Genomic DNA, 21924 nt, shown 5'->3' with positions numbered 1-21924 from the left:
GCGAAAATGGAGGTGTGCAAGAAAGTCCGACTCTGGGGTGTGTGAGGAAAAAGTGCGTGCCAAGGAGTGAGGGTGCTGGCGAGAGTGAGTCGGTCGTAGCGCGTGTGCGAGGGGGCACATGGAAGCGCGGTGTGGTGAGTGTTACAGAGGATGTAACGGGAGAGTGTGCGCGAGAAAGGTGTGTGACGGACAGGTGCATGAGGAAAGAGTGCGCTGTCAGAAGTAAGGAAGAGTGTCCACCTGTGGTGAGTGTTACAGAGGGTGTAACGGGAGAGTGTGCGCGAGAAAGGTGTGTGACGGACAGGTGCATGAGGAAAGAGTGCGCTGTCAGAAGTAAGGAAGAGTGTCCACCTGTGGTGAGTGTTACAGAGGGTGTAACAGGAGAGTGTGCGCGAGAAAGGTGTGTAACGGACAGGTGCATGGGGAAAGAGTGCGCTGTCAAGAGTAAGGGTGAGTGCGCTGTCAAGAATGGAGGTGAGAGTAGTGAGAGTGACATGGAGCGTGAGTTAGTTGTGACAGGTGAGAGAGGATGTACACCTGGGATGGAAGGATGCACACCTGGAATGGTAGAGCGTGAGTGGGAATGCACGCTGGAGTTAGTGGTGAGGCACGTGGTTGGGTGTGTGAATGAGGGCACACCTGTGATTGTCACAGAGGAGGTGACAGAGGAGGGGGCGCGAAGAGGTGTATTGGTGAGGTGTGCTACCAACGAATGTGTGCCAAAGTGTTCGGTGGTCAGGTGTGTGACCAAGGCTGTGAGTGGAATGGGTGTACCTGGGTGTGTAAGGAACGGTACAAGGAGAATGGGAACAGCTGCATGTGTGAGCAAGGAACGGGCTTCGGGGTGTAAGCATGCAGGTGAAGCATCGACATTAAACGGGTTAAAGGTTAGAACGACTTTTAGCCGAAGCGGGCCCTCGGTGCGTGCCGGGTTTCGCGTGCCGCGAGAACCAGCGGGGATCCGAGCCACGGCGGGTTCGAAAGGACCGCCGTGCGCGACCCACGCTGGGCCTCGCTTTGAACGGCCGCGTCCGTGCTCCAATAAGCGGAGCAGGCAGCCCGATAGAAAGAGTCGTCATGGCGACCACTTTTTGTTGAGGCATTCCGGCAGGTCGAGATCGGGACATTGGATGGCTCCGTGCCGAGAAGGTGCGTGGGATCTCGGGCCGGGTAAACCTCCTTCCCTGCACCGAGTGCCGGACGTATTCAGCCGCTGGCACAAAACAACCAGCATCCATTGCTTGGCTTTACGAAGCCGGGCTTTGGACAGGAATTGGCGCACCGAGAAGCAGTAGTGAGTCGACTGGGTGATGAGGTTAGTGTTTTGGACCCAAAATTAGAGGAAAACAAAATTTGATGATTGGCAAGGGATTGGCAGTAGTGATTGGCAGATGATGGGCAGTGATTGGCAAATTTTTAATTTGTTGAAATTTGATGTGCAAAATTGGTAGTGAGAGACCCCCGATGTGGTGGGATGGCAAATCCACCATCCTTCCCATGTGGGGGCAAAGGAGCAATAGCTTATGGGGTGTATGGCAGTGAAAACTAGCCCGGGTGGGTTAGGATATGGTGTGTAGGGATCTAGCGAGGATTGACATTAGGTAACGTTAAGGTTAGTTAGTGACTGATACCTGTAGTGGGGACGCAGGTAGTTTAGTATGGATGATAATGATGTGGGAGCGCAATAGTTTAAAGGGACGACTGGGAAGCGCAAGTTTCAGAAGGGAGTAGTTAACTGAGATGATGCCGTGTGTGTGAGGATGGAACAGGTGTGATTGCACAGGTGTGCAACTGGACAGGTGTGTGGAGCAGTGTGTGAGTAGTGGGTGTTGTGGATCAGCGCGAATGCGCTTGGGGAGAGAAGGGTGCCGGTGGCACCAGGTGTGAGAGCACAGGTGTGCAGGTACAGGTGTGTGGAGAGAGTTGGAGTGAGTGGTACGGAGTGGTGTGCATGGTGCGAAGGGGTGGATGGGGGAAGAGTGGACCCCTTTTCACGAGTACCCGGGGCGGGTAGTGTAAGTGTTAGGTAGAGGGTGCAGGTAAATTGTGGTTGGATATTGGCATTTGTGGTGCGGTTGCAGAATGGTGTTGTGAATGGGTGCATTAGTGTTGTGGAAATGGCTGGGCGTGTAGCCTGTTAGTGCGTGTAGTTGGTTGGGCACTCCACCACTGTGAGGATGTCGGCCAGGTGAGGCCGCAGGTGGGCTCTGGGAGCCGGTAGTTGTGAGTGGGTGCCTGAGGATCCCGGGTGTGGATCGGGTAGCCCAGTGCCAGAGAGGGCACCGAGTGGGGAGAGTGCCAGAGGGCCTTCCCCAGGTAGTTAGGTTAGGGTAAGGAGCAGGTAAGCTCGGAGGCAACTGCAGTGGTGGAGGTGTGCAGGTGGGTAGACCCACTGGGAGAGGTACACGCCGCAGCCCAGAAATTGTACGAGGGCACCGGGAGATGAATCGGGGGAGTGAGACCCCAAATTGAAGAGCACCACAGTTTGGCCAATGGGAATTGGTTTTTAGAACCCATAGTGTAAGAGGGCCAATGGTTTGGCCGGAGGAAGACCCCGGGTAGTGTAAAGTTGTTAAAGTCATTTAGGAAATAGTTAGGATTGAAGAACCTGTCGCACCATACGCAGCCACTTACCTGTGGTGATGATGATGACTCCACACCTGTGTTTTCTTTGTTTTGTTGCAGGAAATGAAATTGCTGTGTGGATTGTGAGACGCATCACGACGTGGATGAGACATTGGGGTGATTCCATCTCTCCCTCCCTAGGAGGGACTGATGATGAATTGGTAATGGCAAATTTTGATGTGCAGTTGGAGATGGCAAATTTTGATGAGAGTTGAAAATGGCAAATTTGATTGGTTAGGAGGGAGAGAAGACGAATTTGGTTTATGGGAGGAACGGGGAAGACAGTAGGGATGTTTGTTGATTTGTAAAGTAGATGTTTATGGGTAGTGTTGTGTTTTGTGGATACAGTAAGGGGTAAGGGAGGGGCCATGTAGGTTACCTGGTGGGGGGGAGCGTACGGTAGGAACGTACCTGTCTCACCTGGTTCCCATGTGCCCCCAGTGTGCATCACCTTACATTGCGTGCACTTTAGCGCCCTTACCACCTTACTCACTTGTCTGCTTCTTTTGTCTCCCACCTCCGAGGATCTGGCTTTGGGGTAGAGAGAGAGGAGAGAGAGGTGCTGGCTGCGCAGTTGTGGGCCTGCACTTTCGCTGTTTGCTGCCGGGATCGATACACCATATGGACCGCAATGTTTGTGGCCACCCACAATGGACCGCAGTTCGTTTGCGGCCAAGCACCACCCGGGGATGGACCTATGGGTCAACGTGGCACCTATGCCATAAAGGTGAACCACTGTTAATTAACACCACTGAAGGCCACACGAAGAGCAAGAGACACCTGCAGGGTTAGGGGTTGTCGAATTTATTTTTATTCATTGAACAATGGTGACTGCACCGATTGGTGGTGGGGTGGTGCTTTTGATGCTGGGATGGGGTGCTCTGCACGTTATTAAAGGCCGTCGGCCACAGAGCACTCGTGGGTTGGTGTATCGATGCTGGCAAGCGCGCTCTCTCTATGCATAACATCTGCATGTGTTCCTCCAAAAACAGGTCCTGGATCGTAGTGTAAATAGCAGCATAGTCTTGTAAATAATGCTCCCTACCGGCTGTATGTGTAGTTTGAGAATTCTTTCCGGATTCGGTTATCCTGTGGGTGTGTTTCTGTGAGGAGAAGGGTGCAACGTCGCAGGGGGACATATTTACTCATTTGTGAATATCTGTAAAACTGTCGCACTCAGGGTAGAGTTAATAGTAGAGGGAACTACATTGCGTGCCACACTAAAGTAGGTAAAAATTTATCGGGTCGGGACGCCCCGAGGGTAGAGAAGGGTGCAATGTTGCGAATATGGAATTTGGCCTCCATATCCGCTTGTAAATATTCCCCTATTTTCTCCAATACTCCCCAACTTTCCCCAGTCCCCCATTCCCTAGTCCCATTGCATGTAAATAACAATCAGTAGAGCCGACCTTCCCCTTATTCCCCCATTAAATGTCGTGCCCAGGTCCACCGCACCACACGTAGACAACTTTCGGACATCTTCCTAGTTATTCTTATTCTATGTCAGTTAAGGCCTCGTCTCCATTAATTATGACTCTTCGTTGCACCAGAATGTGATTATATGGCATCAGTAGTGAGTTTAGGACCTTTCCCATACCTCCTCCCATCTTCTTCCCCAAACAACAACAATTACAACAACAACAGAGGAGATGGCGGCGGAGCGGGGGAGGATGCGTCCTCACACCGGCTCGATTAGCTCCAGACCATGCGCTCCACGGGGTTACCCCGAAGGGGCTGGCTGTCAGCTCCTCGTCAGGGGCGGAGCCAGTAACCCCCCCGCACGCACCCAATGAGAAGCAACGTGCCGATTCCACGAGGCGGAGCTAACGAGCCGAGGGCGTGTCACTCCCCGCCGGATATACGCGGCCCCGCGCCGGATGTGACGTCAGATGCGCCTCAGCTTGGAGAAAGAACGTCGCCTTCCGAGCGCTGTGACCTCCCTGCATCTCTGGACCGGACCGAGTCGATTCTGCTTTGAGCCAAGAGTGCACCTTGAGCCATCGATACCCGCTGTCCTTTTCATCAACCCCCGTGTGAGTCAGCCTTGTCCCGTTTGTCTGTCGTCTGTCCGGGGTTAATATAAGAGTGTGTCTAAGTGCCTGTCTTTCTGTGATTATAACTCTAGCCCCTGTAATCTGACCTTTCCGTACGAATATAATCTCCTCCGGAGGTCTTGAGAACTGAACCCTTGGTGTCGTATTGTGTTATTGTAATCCAGCCGGGTGTCTTCTTTTTCTTATTGAGCCAGCGTAGCGCGACTTCGTCAACGTCGAGTATAGTCGGGTAATTTGTGCGGACACGACGGCCATTCCGCTCGGCCCACCTTAACATCAAAGTCGTGTCTGTAACAATATATATGTATGTATATATATATATATGTATATATATATATATGTATATATATGTATATATATATATATATATATATATATATATATATATATATATATATATATATATATATATATCTATATATATATATATATATATATATACACGAGGTGTGTTCAAAAAGTATCCGACCTTTGTTCATAAAAAATACTCGTATCCAGATACAACAAACTTACACTAATCTCCTTCAAAGTAGTCCCCTTGGGCTGCCACACACTTCTCCCAACGGTTCTGCCACTGTCGGAAGCAGCGCTGGAACGCCTCTTTTGGGATGGCGCGCAGCTGGTCCGTCGCATTCCGCATGATGTCTTTTCTGGACTGAAATCTGGTCCCTTTCAGGGGCATTTTCAGCTTGGAGAAAAGCCAGAAGTCACATGGAGTGATGTCGGGAGAGTAGGGAGCCTGACGAAGCACAGGTGTGTTGTGTTTGGCCAAGAAACTCTGGATCAAATGTGAAGAATGGGCGGGTGCGTTATCGTGATGGAGCTGCCAATTGCCCGCTGCCCACAGGTCCGGCCGTTTGCGTCGCACAGCGTCACGAAGGCGACGCAGAACCTCTTCGTAATACTCCTTGGTGATGGTTGTGCAATGTGGTGCGTACTCGTGATAAACCACGCCACTGGAGTCGAAGAAGATGGTCAGCATGACTTTGACATTGCTGCGGACCTGCCTTGCTTTTTTTGGCCTCGGGGATGTTGGATGCTTCCATTGTGATGACTGCAACTTGGTTTCTGGGTCGTACCCATAAACCCAGGACTCATCGCCAGTGATCACTGTGTTGAGGAAGCTGGGATCGCTGTTCACAGTCTCCAGCATGTCCTGTGCGATCTCCAAACGGAGTTGCTTCTGCTCAATCGTTAGCAGCTTTGGTACGAACTTCGCTGAGATTCTCCTGAAGCCCAAATCCTCCTTCATAATGGAATGAACGGATCCAATGCTGACACCCACCTCGTCTGCAAGTTCTCTGATCATGATTCGACGATCCTGCATCACCAAGGTCCTCAATTGGTCAATGACGATCTCATTTCGGGATGTTGAGGGCCTACCCGAACGTGCTTCACTCTCCACTGATGTGCGGCCATCTTTGAAGCAGTTGTACCACTCCTTTATCTGTGTGGTGCTCATTGCTTCGCCCCCGAAGGCCTGTTGAATCTTGCGGATCGTTTCCACTTGGGAATCGCCAAGCTTTACACAAAATTTGATGCAGTAGCGTTGTTCAAGTTTTTCCGTCATTTTGTCAAAAACGAAAATCCGACGGCGCTCACTTACACTTCCTCACTCATCGGCGGTCTGCCCTCGAATGACAGCTTCTGCAGGTGGGAAAAAATTCACGCGTGCGCATTAGGATCGCCTACATACGTGCACCAATCAACGCCTCCCAAGCTTCATTTGTTTACGCACGACAAATTAAGGTCGCATACTTTTTGAACACACCTCGTGTATATATAGATACATATACAACAAAACAACAACATGCATTTTAAGGCCATTTTCCCTGCTAGAGCAGGGGTTAGCCTTGTGGTCCCCATGACAATCTTCTCCATTTTGCCCTATTTTCTGCATCTCTCCTTGTTAACCCCCTTGCCCACATTTCTTCTTCCACCATCATCAGCCAAGTCTTTCTCGGTCTTCCCCGTCCTCTACTTCCTTCTACATTCATTTCCATCACTCTTCTCAACCAGTCACTTTCATCCTTCCTCAACACATGACCAAACCATCTCAACCTGTTTCTCTTCACAGCATCAATCACAGGCTCTATTCCCATCATCTTTCGCAATTCATCATTTGTCTTCCTCTCTCTCAACGAAACTCCACACATCCACCGAACCATTCGCATTTCCACCCTTTGCAGCCTTCGTTGCTGCTCTACGTTCATTACCCATGTCTCGCTCCCATAAATCACAACACTTCTCACACATGCAGCATACACCTTTCCCTTCAGCTTCAACGACACTCCCCTCCTCGTCAGCACGCCACTCAGTTCCCGAAACTTCTTCCATGCACATCTCACTCGAGCAAGCGTTGCCGAGTCTGATCCACCTTCTCCATTCAGCATGTCTCCAAGGTAGCAAAATGTTTTCACACCTTCCAGCTTCACGCAGTCTCCAAGATCCAACTCAACATTTCCTCCATCTGCAGCTCCCTCTGTGCACACCTTACATTTGAAGGTAGCTGCCACACTGGTTAATGACCCTCTCAGACCACTACATTTTTGATGAACCCACTCAGCGGCAGCGCACATTGTACATTGAATGGAGTTCACTCCAACACCCTTCCTGCACACAGCACACGGCCACTTCCCAGTTCTTTCCACCTCACCACATGCTTTACCACTTGCCGTCACCTTCGTCTTTCCGATATTCACGTTCAGACCTTTTGTCTCCATACATTCCTTCCACTTGTTCATCATTTCCTTCAATCCATCCATACTTTCCGCAATCAATACCAGATCATCTGCATACAACAACTCCCACGGTAAACCCTCCTTTACGTTCTGAGCCAGCACCTCCATCACAGCTACAAATAGTAGTGGACTTAGTATTGACCCCTGATGCACTCCCACCTTCACCTCAAACTCACCACTGTTCCCGTCCTTCGTCCTTACAGCTGTGCAACCTCTTTTGTACATTGCCATCACTACTCTGATCAACCATTCCTCCACTCCTAACTTCCTCAATGCCCATGTCACTACTTCGCATGGAACCCGATCGAATGCTTTCTCCAGATCAACAAACCCAAGAAACAACTTCTTCCTCTTCTCCATGTACTTCTCCTGCAACTGCCTTACAATAAAAAGCACGTCTGTCGTTCCTCTTCCTGGCATAAATCCAAACTGCATTTCGTCAATCTTCAATTTCTTCCTCATCCACCTCTCCAACACCCTTTCCAATACCGTCATTCCATGCTCCAATAACTTTATCGCTCGATACGAGCCACAGTCCAGAGGGTCACCTTTCCCCTTGTATAGAGGGACGAGGGTACTCAGTTCCCAATCCACCGGAATGCGGCCTTCTTTCACCACCAGATTACAGATCTCTGTCATTCTCTTCACACCCCAACTTCCTGCTGCCTTCAACATATCTCCCACAACTCCCGTCGGCCCTCCCGCTTTTCTACTCTTCATTGCTTTTATCGCTTCCTCAACTTCCTTCTCAGTTATCTTCTCTGCCGCCCCTAAAACTGGGTTACTCTCTATGTTGCCAGCCAATTCATTCTCTGCATTCAACAGCATTTCCATATATCTCTTCCATCTTCCTTTAATTCCATCTGGGTCCACAACGATTTGTCCCACTTCATCTTTCAAGCAACTCACCCCATCGCATCACACCTCTCTTTCGCTATCTGCTTTGCAATCCTGAATACCGCTCTCTGACCCTCTTCCAAATCCAAGCGTTCTCCGAACATTTTCCTACATGCCTCCTGCACCTTTGCTACCTCTTTTTTTGCAGCCTTCTAACTTTCATGCTCTGCTTTTTCTGCCCCCGTACCCTTCGCCTTCTGCCACTCCTTGAACTTCTTCCTTTTCTCGTCAAGCCTCTTTCAAACTTCATCATCCCACCACCATGTTTCCGAGTGCCTCGGTGGTCCTTTTGTCCATCCACATACCTCACCAACGGCTCCCAACAGACTATCTTTCATTGACATCCAACCACATCATCCTCTACCCTACTCAGCCTCTCTTTTAATGCCTCCCTTACTGTCACCTCTTTCAACCTCCACACCTTCATTCTCGGTTCGTACTTCACCCGCCGAGCTCTCCTCGCACCTTTCACCCTTATGTCGCAGACAACCAAGTGGTGCTGTGAAACAGCCCCCTCCACCGGGATCACCTTTGTGTCCCGGAGGTGCCCCCTATCTCGCCTACGCACCATCAGGTCGTCAACGGTTGTCGTCGACCCACCTGACGTGTATGTAACAAGCTTATTATCCTCTTTCTGGAACTGAGTATTACAAATCAACAAATCAGCAAACTCCAAAATCCTTTCACCTTCTCCATTTCTCACACCATATCGGTAACCCCCATGAACTCCCTCAAAACCGTCCATACTCCTACCCTTCACCATTCTCACACCACTTCCCTTCCATCTCGTCTCTTGCACACAAATATGTCCACTCTTCTTCTGACCAATACTTCCACCACTTTTCCTGATCTCCCTGTCATTGTCCCTCCATTCCATGTCCCAAACCTCAGAAACCGATCTCCACTTCGGGCATCAGACGTTTCGTCGTCATAAATGGAGTGATTTCCACCCTTGCTTCGATCGGGTTCCTCACCTTGAGTTTTGACGAGAGGGAGTGGGGTCCCCCACGGGGTACTTCGGGCTGTACCCTGCCCATATGTAGTTGTAATTGTCATGGTTCTCTTTTTGAGGCAATGTTTTCTGGCCGGATGCCCTTCCTGACACCAACCCTTTTAGTCACCTCTTACGACACGCAGGGATACGGTGTACCTATTCTAAACCGGGGTACACACCGGGGAATATATATATATATATATATATATTTTATAAACAGGAATCAAATTCCTGCGCGGGGCTAAGTGTAAAAAAATTCTGACTCAATGCAGGGCTCGAACCACGGACCTCCGTTGATGTCGTGTCAACAGCCCACTGCGCTATTGAGCCAGCCGCAATCTCCTCAGAACTTTTCCACACTTAACACGGCGAGCTTTATAATGGCTGATGTCTTACGTGCCTGCTAGGCAGACCCGGATTGTTAGCGTGGGGATATATATGCATATGTATGTGTGTACATGCAGAAGTGCATTGAAGATTAATTCAATTCAATTTTTATAAACAGGAATCAAATTCCTGCGAGGGGCTAAGTGTGAAAAAATTGACTCAATGCGGGGCTCGAACCACGGACCTCCGTTGATGTCACGTCAACAGCCCACTGTGCTATTGAGCCAGCCGCAATCTCCTCAGAACTTTTCCACACTTAACACGGCGAGCATTATAATGGCCAATGTCTTACATGCCTGCTAGGCAGACCCCAAATGTTAGCGTGGGTATATATATATATATGCGTATGTATGTCTGTACATGCAGAAGTGCATTAAAGATTAATTCAATTCAATTTTTATAAACAGGAATCAAATTCCTGCAAGGGGCTAAGTGTGAAAAAATTCTGACAATGCGGGGCTCGAACCACAGACCTCCGTTGATGTCGCGTCAACAGCCCACTGCGCTATTGAGCCAGCCGCAATCTCCTCAGAACTTTTCCACACTTAACACGGCGAGCTTTATAATGGCCGATGTCTTACGTGCCTGCTAGGCAGACCCCGAATGTTAGCGTGGGTATATATATGCGTATGTATGTGTGTACATGGAGAAGTGCATTGAAGATTAATTCAATTCAATTTTTATAAACAGGAATTAAATATATATATATCTATCAAGTAATGAACGGCAGTTGGGAATTATATCCACGACATCCATTTTTCCGTTCTCCAACCTATAGTTCTCCAACATATCTATATATATCTATATCTATATCTATATATATATATAATATATATATATATATATATATAGTGCATTCAGAAAGTATTCAGACCCCTTCACTTTTTCACATTTTGTTATGTTGCAGCCTTATGCTGAAATCGTTTAAATTGATTTTATCCCTCATCAATCTACACTCAATACCCCATAATGACAAAGAGAAAACAGGATTTTAGAAAGTTTTGCAAATTTATTAAAAAGAAAAAACTGAAATATCACATCGACATAAGTATTCAGACCCTTTGCTATGACACTTGAAATTTAGCTCAGGTGCCTCCCATTTCTCTTGATCATCTTTGAGATGTTTCTGCACCTTGATTGGAGTCCACCTGTGGTAAATTCAATTGATTGGACATGATTTGGAAAGGCACACACCTGTCCATATAAGGTCTCACAGCTGACAATGCATATCAGAGCAAAAACCAAGCCCTGAGGTCGAAGGAACTGCATGCAGAGCTCAGAGACAGGATTGTGTCGAGGCAAAGATCTGGGAAAGCCTACAAAAAAATTTCTGCTGCATTGAAGGTTCCCAAGAGCACAGTGGCCTCCATAATTCTTAAGTTAAATGGAAGAAGTTTGGAACAACCAGGACTCTTCCTAGTGGTGGCCGCCCGGCGAAACTGAGCAATCGGGGGAGAAGGGCCTTGGTAAGACAGGTGACCAAGAACCCGATGGTCACTCTCGCTGAGCTCCAGACATCCTGTGTGGAGATGGGAGAAACTTCCAGAAGGACAACCATCACTGCAACACTCCACCGATCTGGGCTTTATGGCAGAGTGGCCAGACGCAAGCCTCTCCTCAGTGAAAGACACATGAAAGCCCGCTTGGAGTTTGCAAAAAAGGACCTAAAGGACTCTCGGACTGTGAGAAACAAGATTCTGTGGTACTGATGACACCAAGATTGAACTGTTTGGCCTCAATTCCAAGCGTCATGTCTGCAGGAAACCAGGCACCGCTCATCACCTGCCCAATACCATCTCAACGGTGAAGCATGGTGTGGCAGCATCATGCTGTGGAGGTGTTTTTCAACAGCAGGGACTGTGGTACTGGTCAGGGTGGAGGGAACAGTGAACGGAGCAAAGTACAGAGATATCCTTAATGAAAACCTGAAACAGAGCGCTCAGTACCTCAGACTGGGCCAAAGGTTCACCTTCCAACAGGACAATGACCCTAAGCACACAGCCAAGACAACGCAGGAGTGACTTAGGGACAACTCTGTGAAGGTCCTTGAGTGGCCCAGCCAGAGCTCTGACTTGAACCCAATCGAACATCTCTGGCGAGACCTGAAAATGGCTGTCCACTGACGGTCCCCATCCAACCTGACAGAGCTTGAGAGGATCTGCAGAGAAGAATGGCACAAAATCCCCAAATGCAGGTGTGCAAAGCTTGTCGCGTCATACCCAAGAAGACTCAAGGCTGTAATCGCTGCCAAAGGTGCTTCAACTAAGTACTGAGTTAAAGGTCTGAATACTTTTTTATTTATTGTAAGTTTAATCTTGTAATTATAAGTATTATAAGTTTCTTATAAGTTTATAATTATTATGAGTTTATTATTTGTTCTTTGGTGCAAAACAAAACATGATGACGAGTAAATGGATGTGACCGCTTCAACACGCAAAGGTATCACGTGATACACAACAGGATGAGGTGCATCACGTGATATGGATCAGGGTGAGCTTCGCTCATTGAGCTGCACGAGTTTGTCTTTGCATTAGTTCAGTTCATTAGACACCCTAATATGACGCCCTAATTTAAGAAGTACATTAGACGCCCTAATAAGAAATTCGTACTGTACACTTGTATTCTGTATCTGGAAATTCGGCTGAAGATAAAGGACAACTTGTCAAAGAATGTGGTGCCGACGCAATTTACAGAAGAACCATCAGCAAATTAAACAAGCAGTTTGATGAAACTGGCAGTATTCTTCAAGAACAGTCACCAGGTTGGCCTCGTGCTGTTCGAATTGAGGAAAGCAGAGCGGTCATTCAACGACAACTCGACAGTAACACACCATTATCAACTCGTCGTTTATCAAACATCACCAACATAAGCCGATCATTGATTCAAATAATACTAAAAGACCTTAATGCGAAACCATACATACCCAGATTATTTCACCAAGTACTGTATCCTTAGGATGATTTTGACAGGCGCATTGAGACATGACATTGCTTGGGTCAATGGATATGGACAATGATTTGCAGAACAGGATCTTGTGGTCAGATTAATTCAAGTTTACTTTATCTGGTTCTGTGAATCGTCATAACAGTGTGATATGGGCAGTAGACAACCCACGATTTACTGTTGAGCACAACGTCCAGTATCAAGCTAGTGTGTCTGTCTGGGCAGGCATTTCTTCTGGAGGCATTGTTGGACCAATATTTTTCGAAGAAAATGTGAATGCTGCAAATTACCTTCTAATGTTGGAGCAGCATGTATTTCCAATCAATTATGGCCAAATGTGGTTCATGCGTGATGGTGCGCCTGCTCTTTATGCTGCCAGTGTACGCCAGGCCCTTGATTTGAACTTTACAGAAATGGATTGGGCGTCGTGGTCCGGTTGAATGGCCGCTGTGGTCTTGTGATTTAACAAGATTTTACACGAGATTGTAATTAGCTCTTACACGAGACTCGATCTTGTATACAAAAAAAAAAAAAAACACCCTGTGATTTCTTCCTTTGGGGTTTCCTCAAACACAATGGTGTATGCGAGGAATCCTACGACCCTTAGAGACTTGAAACAATGCATCCGTAATGAGACTGCTGCCTTAACAACTGAAACATGCAGAAATGTGTGTCAGAGGTGTTTCGTCAAGGCTACAGCTGTGCATAGACAATGAAGGAAAGCAGTTTGAACATTTGAACTGATCCGTTTCACATATATTAGACTGATGAGACTGTTTAACGAGTAATCATGTTTTGGTTTGCACTAAAGAACAATAATAAACTTAGTTGCTTGTTGCAGGTATAGTTCTTCAAAATGTGCCCAGGGTTTTTGGACCACTAACTAACACACACACACACACACACACACACACACACACACACACACACACACACACACACACACACACACACACACACACACACACACACACACACACACACACACACACACACACACACACGTCTAAGCAGTCTTAAGAAAGGGTCCTCGTAGATGATCAACACCGATATAAAAACACATTGAAAAAAGAAAACCTTCATTAAAAACAAACAAAAGTTGATACAGCTCTGTGAATAGCATGCAAAGCCCGTCTTACCGAGAAACCAACACCATCAGTTTCTTTGTGGGGTCTGTGTGCCATCGGCGCACGTAAACATAATCCCGCGCATACATGGGATACTGTTGAACAGGCAGAGGAAAAAGTCAGAACAAACAAAAATGGAGAGGTGAAGCTTTGCCAACACGAGTCACTCGGTGGATTTGAAGGATTAGGAAGTGTGTAAAAACAGTTTTGAACAAAACTTTTGAGAGTAATACAGGTGATTGAAAAGACGGTTAAAAAAAAAAGAAGGCAAAAGAGAATATGACAGAAGAGAGACCAAGTAAAGACAAAGGTGAGAAAGAAAAATTACAAGGAAACACGGGGAAATGGGCAGTGAATGAAAAGGTAGTGCAAATTTACAAGTTGACAAGGTGATTATTAGAGGTGAACTGAACATTGGCTTTACTGGAAATTGCGTGACCCAGTGAACAACTTCCGATCCGCTGGTCAAGTCTCGGTCCAGAATGTCCAGCTTGATGACCAATTCGTCCCACCGCTTGCGGTAATCAGTATCAATCTACGGGTGTGTGTGAGTGATCATGAATGAATGGAATGGAATGGTGGTACACCAGTAAACATTTCCCAATTAGAGATGCTCATCAAATAACATTCTTGGTCACACACACACGCACGGACAGGAAAAGTTTACCTGAACATTGAGGAACTGCCGTGGAGTGATGTCTGTATATGTTCCAAAGACTGCAAAAAACAAAAACACTGCATGTAATATCCTCATCATAATCATAAAAAGAGGAAAAACAAACGACAGAGTTCATAGAACACGATACTCTACACAGTGGTCAATTATATGCATTAATTTTAATAAAATAATGATTTGAAGGTTCGTTAAAAAAAAAAAAAATCCAGACGTTTAGTGCTACTGAAGCCGTCTTATACATTGCCCCTACACACAGCCATATTATATCGGCGGCCTCTTCTTCTCCGCCCAATACACATGCCACACCCTCTCATGCTATATCAAATATAGAAAGGAGAAAGTTTGTTTGTTTTTGTGTGTGTGGTCTATTGTGCATTCGGATCTCGCAGGAACCCCGCAGAAAACAACAATGACTACGACAACAACTTCCCGCTGAGAGGGGATGTTTTTCTTCCCATACAAAAGACCTTGTACATATAACAAACAATACAAGATAATGGCAGCATAAGTGATCAGTGTTCTTCTACAACACAACTTACAAGGACATTAGGAGACAATAGATGCATCAAACAGTATATAGGATTATGAAGCTGGGATCAAGAGTATCTGAGGAATGCAAAAATAGGCCAACTTAAAATTATCCTTAAATATGGCTGTCTTAGCCATAAAACCAAAAGTTAAACCAAGTTTAATCAACCGTTCATAGAACGCCGGTTCTGCCGAAGCAGTTTCTTGGCTAGGGTTAGAATCCTGGACGGATCACAACTCCAACACAGGAAGTCAGGACAGGAATTTGTTCAGGGTTCCAGCAATAGCTCGCCTACTCTTCGTGGAGGACCCCGTATGATCTTTAAGGTCCACCAACTAATTTTGGCTACCGAGACGCCAGTTCAACGCCCATCCTAGGGATAGCAAACACAATGATGAATCACCCTGCCTTTGAAAGACCGGGATGATAGTTGTTATAGCTTGATCGGGATTCAAACCCAGACTAGACAGCTCAGAAGAAGTAAGCGCACAGACTTCCAGGCCATTCTGCCAGTGCTTAACCTCAGTGCCTTCTAATCAATTATAAGCAAAGAAAACGTAGTCTGGAAAGCTGTATTTTCCTTATCACTCATCACAAATTCAAAACACTTTGTTTTCGCAATAAGAAAAACCGTGCAAGGCAGTGCAATAGATGACAATCTGTTGGTGGTTTTATGCATAAAATAGAATATAAGTTTTTTGCAAGTTCCTTCCTGCCAGGTTTTATGCAGCGATTAAAGTTTTCCTCCAATTACATTGTGGTAGAGGGACAAGAAAGGGATGAATGAAGAAATTTCTGAAAAGAAACATGCATTTGACAAATATGACCATCGCCATCAATTTAAAATCAGAACCAATATGGCACCGCTTCAACAAGCAGACACCGATGCATCCATTTATCCAGCAAGACTTACCACGGTACTGGTACAAGGGTCCCGTTTCCAAAGGCCGACGCCATAGCTTGAAGGACGGCTTGCTGATCACTGTCTCCCAGCTTGGTGCCAAGCTCCTGGCTGCAGTGGGTTGCAAGATTTGCTGGTCTAGCCATGAAAACTCCACTACACATCTGCACAGAAATATTGGACCGTGCATGGGAAGGAGTGGTGACCCCATTATGTATTTGTGACTATGCAAGTGCTGTCACGTATAAATATGTAGTTTGTGGATGTGCATACATGGGTCAATTCATAAGTTATAGAGTCAAAGCCACGCATCTCCTATCCACGTATCTTCTTCCTGATCCAATCTTCTTCCTCCTATCTTCTTCCTCCTATCTCCCCCCCCCCATTATTCGTATTTTATCAATTACATAAAAGAATACCCCAAGGTGCCCTGGAGGCAACCAACATACTCTCAGGGCATACAGAGTGATATCAGCGGGTGGAATTTTGCTTTATGAAGGTACGCACCGGAGCCACTGGGGGAAGACACTTTAGGACAAAGCACGTGTGTGCTGATTGGGGAAGACACTTTAGGACAAAGATTGGGCTTGGGGTACATAAGCGTAGTGCACATCCCTTAGAGTTCCATGCAGCACATAGACCCCAAAAAAGGTCGAAGGCACGGTGGGACGATGAGAAGGTGCACTGCATGGCAGTCCGGGAAGCACAGTTGATGCACGAAGGGTGCGTTTTCATAAATCAAGAACTCCTGCAGTTAATTCCTGGACGAACACAAGAAGCCATCAAGGGAAAGCGGAGGCAGGCCGCATACAAGAAGTTAGTCCAGTCTAAGCTGGCAAGAAATCCCATTGAGCCAACAGAAGTCCAATCAGGTAGGAAAGTGTACAAAGGCGAGTGGCAGAAAACCCCGGTTAAGGAGCAGAAAACCCTGGCTGAGGAGCGGACAACCACAGTTAATGAGGCTACCCCAAGTCCACCTTCCCCCGCGTGGGTTCTAGGGCCATGTCGTCCCAGGACTTGCACGATGGGAGGGTGGCCATTGAGTAGCTCGACCCCCCCCCCCCCCCCCACCCTCTGATGGTGAACGAGACCCAGGTGTCTGAGCCTGTTGTGGGGGGTGAGTTGCGTTAGCCCAAATGGCATGGTCACATCTGGTTCGGGGTCGGGGTCTCCGGGCTCGGCGCCCCGCGTGGGGGTTGCCCGTTCCATCATGTCTGGTGCGGGGTCCCCTGCGTGGTAGCCCGAGTGCGGGAGCTCCGGATCTGAGCTGGAGGGGAGCCAATGCCATGAGGCTGGAGATGGTGGTGATAGGTGGCTGAGGGACATAATCGACTACATAAGATCTCTGTCGAAGGGTTCTAGTGACTGGGGTGAAGACAGGCTGGATGATCTCATCAGTCGTGTCAACACCCTGAACATGCAAGATCTTCAAGCAGAACTCGAGTCCATTGCAGAAGGAATAACATCAAGCGTAAGATTGAGGACTTGCCCACGAGGGGGCAGAGGAAGTCATAATGGGAAAAGAGTCTCTCATGGGAACAAGAGGCATGAAGGGCCAGCAGCTCGAAGACCCGGCTTGGCCTGTGGTGGAAGTAAGAGTGCTCAGTCAGGTAAGCCCACAGAACGTCCGGCGGAACGAGTTTGCCGCCATCCAAAGATTGATCAGAGTCAACCCAGGCCGGTGTGCCAGACAGTGTATTGCAGGGACTTGGGCTCGGGGTAATCAAATGGTTGAACCCACAGAGTTATTCCAGTTGTGGAGAGAGGTCTTTGAAAGAGAAGCAGGAGTCTATACTGATGAGCAGAACACAGTTGGGAAACTATGGCACCGAGTGATGCCCATCACGGTGCTTGACGTCCAGAGGGAAAAGAAGATGCTCCATGAGGCCGCACCCGGTGTGGACTGGATCAGTTCTAGGTTGACCCGTTCCATATACTAGAGTAGCTCATGGTGGTTGAGTATGCACTTTATTGTACAGACCTAAACTCTTCAGGAATCCACTAATTGAAGGTCCAGGAACAATATTTGGTTGGTAACACATTTGCCACTGACGGCGAAATAGCTGAAATGGCCACACCCCTTTTTGGGCCACGCCCCCTTTTTTGCCGTGACTGTATCTACAGAACCGTTGGACCTAGGAGGTTGCCCGACCACTCAAAATTTGCGCAATGGCCACATTATGGGGGGTCAGTAATACATTTTCATATCCAAAAGTCAATGGTTTTTAAGATAATTGCCAAAAACCGATTTCAACATGTTACGAACTACAATATTATTCGTAATTGTTCCTGTTCCTGTTCCTATTGTTCAATTACTTGATTCCTGAAGAGTCTAGACTAGACTAGAGTCTAGACTAGAGTCTAGACTAGAATTTAGTCTAGAGTCTAGACTAGAGTCTAGACATGGCTAGAAATTCCGGTCATGGGTGTTTTGTCGTTGAGCCTGCAATCCAGCTGTTGAAGCCAGATCAGTTTGGTAACATATTCCTTGGAATGGGACCTTTTCACATGGAGAAGATTGTCATCGCTTGCCTTGGGAAGTTTTTAGGCTGTATCGGTATTGATCTGGCTTTGATTGAGACTGAAGCCTTTGGCAAGCTCGTTGTAGAGAATAGTGTCATGACTGGAGGTCACTATTGCAAAGGCAAGGAGGGAATGAGTCTTGTATCAGAGGTGATGACAGTTCTTATGTTTGAGAAGTTTCAACCTGACCAGGACAGTACTAGTTGTGAATTAGACCAGCAAATAGAGACCATGGAAACTAAGATGCAGCAGGCTTTAGATAGTGACCATACAGAGTTCAGAGAGATTTGGGAAGAAAGCAAGATCTTACATGCAGACTTGAAGAAGTATTTCACCGAATGGAAAGAAACGGCCTGTAATGAGAATGTGAGGTACTGGAGCTTGTTTCTGGATGAGCTGTATCCTATCCTGAGAGATCTTACACACTCTATTCGGCAAGGCGATTGGCATCTTTTCGTTTCAGCTGTGCGGAGGTGCATGCCTTTGTTCTTCGGGTTTGGCCGGACAAACTATAGCAGATGGGGTACGCTGTTCCTTGAAGATTGCCTGGACCTACAAAGGAAGTTCCCGGGTATCTACAGATGCTTTACAGATGGTGGATGGGTGATGTACCACACTACCCGACAAGGCAGTGCAGTAGGATTTGACATGGCACTCGAGAAGTGTTACAATAAACCCGCCAAGGTTGCTGGAGGTATCATTGGGATGACCAGACAGAAAGAAGCAGTAGCCTTATGGAATCTCCTAAAGCATGAGAAAGATCTTCATGTGGCACAGCTGCTGGAATGGTGCAACTTGGGAGACAAAGATGACAGTGAGCTGAGCCTACACCATGAGTTCAATCCAAGTTCTACGAAGATTGGCCATGTTCGTGCAAAGGCCCTTCTGGATTACATAAAATCCATCAACAATCCGTTCGACGCTGGAATCAGACTTCAGAACATCTCTACTGGAGCTGACATTCCCCAGGAGGTTGTCGACAGATTACTTGAATGCCTGGAAATTGGTGAGAAGAGTTATGAAGAGTTTGTTGAGACCAGATTTCAGGATAAGGAGAAGCACCTACATGATACAATCCCTACCAACCGCAAGACTGTTTTCGTGAAACGTACTTCTACTCCGTTCACAGCGAAGAAATCGATGGCGAAAAAGGATGCAGCGGAAACGGTTAGGTACATTGACTATGCTAGAGAAAGAGGGTACAGCATGCTAGAACTCCTGAAGTATGAATTGACCAGCACATCCCAGTTCCTCACCACTGAATGTAAAGATGGCATCAAATTGAAGAAGCCCGATAAAGCCTCCTTAGCCAGGGAACTTGTCAGTCGCCTTCCACAGGAGACGAGGAATGTAAAGAGTGACGCTCAGATGACAATAGTGGACTTCATGGCACTTGTGCGTAAACTACCGATGAAAAAGATGGGCCTTCACACATTCGGGGAATTGGCTGAGAGTCTTTCCAACAGGATTCTTGCTACAGGCTCCGTGTCCACAAGAATAGACATTATTTTTGATGTTTATCAAAAATCATCAATCAAGCAAATGGAACGGGCACAGCGAAGTTCCTCAGAACAAATCACAATCACCATTGGGTCTGACAATCAGAAACTCCCTGTCGATCTTGATATGTTCTGGAGCTCAATGTTGAACAAAGTTCGGTTGCAGGAGTATGTCTTCAAGTGGATGCTGCAGAATGTCGAGTCGGACAAGGAAATATTCTTTGGAGGAGTATATGGGGGTGAATGCAGGAAACTGTTAGCTGGCACTGAAACACAGATCGCAGAGCTCTCAAGCAACCAAGAAGAAGCCGACGACAGAATCATGTTCCATATTAATGATGGTGTTGTGAAACACGGGGTTCAATCAGTCTTGGTCGACTCGCCTGACACAGATGTCTTTGTCAACCTCATCTTCCACTTCAACACAACCTGGCAACTACAAAAGCTGTACGTGAAGCTTGGTAACCGGAAAACAAAGAAAACTGTACCAGTCCACATGTTGGTTGATCAACTGGACAACGGTTTGGTGTCGTGTCTCCCAGCCATTCATGCTCTCAGCGGTTGCGACAGTACCAGCAAGGTGGGTCCAAAGCTGTCTGGCCTGAAAGCATCCATCGATCTCTCCCTACTGGAAGGGTTTGGTGTAGAAGAACTGTCACCACAGATAACAAGCAATGCTGAAAAGTTCCTTGTGTCTGGATTAAAGAAGACCGACTGTTCCACTTTCGATGAATATCGATGGGAGCAGTACCACAACTCCAAGAAAGAACTGGACTTCAACCAGCTTGTGTGCTGTTCATCAACGCTACGAGAACACATAAAGCGAGCATTTCTTCAGTGTAAGATGTGGTTGCAAGCCCCAACTCCTGCCGTCACCAAACCAGATCCACTCCAGTATGGGTATGAAGCAACGGACGTTGGCATAACACCAGTGATACTGCCAGTATCGTGCAGGCCCGATGACCTGCCTCCTCCATGCAAATGCCCAAGAGCATGTATGAGTACCAAAACGTGCACTTGCAGAGACAGGAACATTAAATGTGTCACGTTTTGTGGCTGTAGTAAAGGCGAAAAGTGTAGAAATCCAAATAAGTAAATTCCAAAATAGGATGATGCAAAAGGTATAAGTGTCATATAATGTTGTGGCCTTGGTGGTATCATACAATTGTAGTTCGTAACATGTTGAAATCGGTTTTTGGCAATTATCTTAAAAACCATTGACTTTTGGATATGAAAATGTATTACTGACCCCCCATAATGTGGCCATTACGCAAATTTTGAGTGGTCGGGCAACCTCCTAGGTCCAACGGTTCTGTAGATACAGTCACGGCAAAAAAGGGGGCGTGGCCCAAAAAGGGGTATGGCCATTTCAGCTATTTCGCCGTCAGTGGCAAATGTGTTACCAACCAAATATTGTTCCTGGACCTTCAATTAGTGGATTCCTGAAGAGTTTAGGTCTGTACAATAAAGTGCATACTCAACCACCATGAGCTACTAGAGTAATACCGGATAGTTTTCTCAGCAAGCTATACAATCTGTGGATCCTTGTGGGGTATTTGCTGCGGTGCCTTAAAAAGCACCGTACAGTTCTTATCCCCAAGGTAGAGAAGCCAAAGAAAGCCTCAGAGTTTAGGCCTATCACTATCAGCAGTTTCTTGGTGCGGGTACACCACAAGATCATAGCTCGCCGTTGCTTGTCGGCATTCGAGTTACATCCAGCACAGAGAGCGTTTAGGAATGGGGACGGGTGTGCCGAGAACGTCGTTCTCCTCGATGCCATCCTGAGGGACGCCACTCGTAACCTCCAACCTCTGCATATTGCTGCGTTGGATGTCTCAAAGGCCTTCGACTCCATCACACATGAAGTGATATCAAGTGCTGCCTCGAGGATGGGGTCTCCACCTCCCCTTGTTGCCTACATCAAGCATTCATACACTGGTTGTGATCACATATCTCGACTGCCGTCGTGATGGGGAAATATCCATGACCCGGGGGGTCAAGCAGGGTGACCCCCCTGTGGTGAAAATG

At 47.1% G+C, this 21924-nt stretch overlaps 1 protein-coding gene across 4 annotated transcripts in view; it reads right to left on the bottom strand.

The window, feature by feature from the left end:
- LOC137429754 (stAR-related lipid transfer protein 7, mitochondrial) overlaps positions 1 to 21924 on the bottom strand; it is a 64721-nt gene that overhangs the window by 12568 nt on the left and 30229 nt on the right. For 2 of the 4 annotated variants that reach the window (XM_068119967.2, XM_068119968.2), the window contains 4 exons: positions 15887 to 16038; positions 14436 to 14485; positions 14193 to 14303; positions 13781 to 13863 (listed from right to left, as the gene is read on the bottom strand). In XM_068119967.2, the coding sequence (XP_067976068.2) occupies positions 13781 to 13863; positions 14193 to 14303; positions 14436 to 14485; positions 15887 to 16038 (396 nt within the window). Of the gene's footprint in view, positions 1 to 5192; positions 8804 to 13780; positions 13864 to 14192; positions 14304 to 14435; positions 14486 to 15886; positions 16039 to 21924 lie in introns of those variants that run through there. The other 2 variants (XR_010984936.2, XR_013623796.1) reach the window with 1 other exon arrangement.

Source organism: Myxine glutinosa, chromosome 6 (genome assembly GCF_964187855.1).
Source record: "Myxine glutinosa chromosome 6, kmMyxGlut1.1, whole genome shotgun sequence".
NCBI lineage: Eukaryota > Metazoa > Chordata > Myxini > Myxiniformes > Myxinidae > Myxine > Myxine glutinosa.
This window is presented reverse-complemented; position numbering and strand designations above follow the sequence as displayed.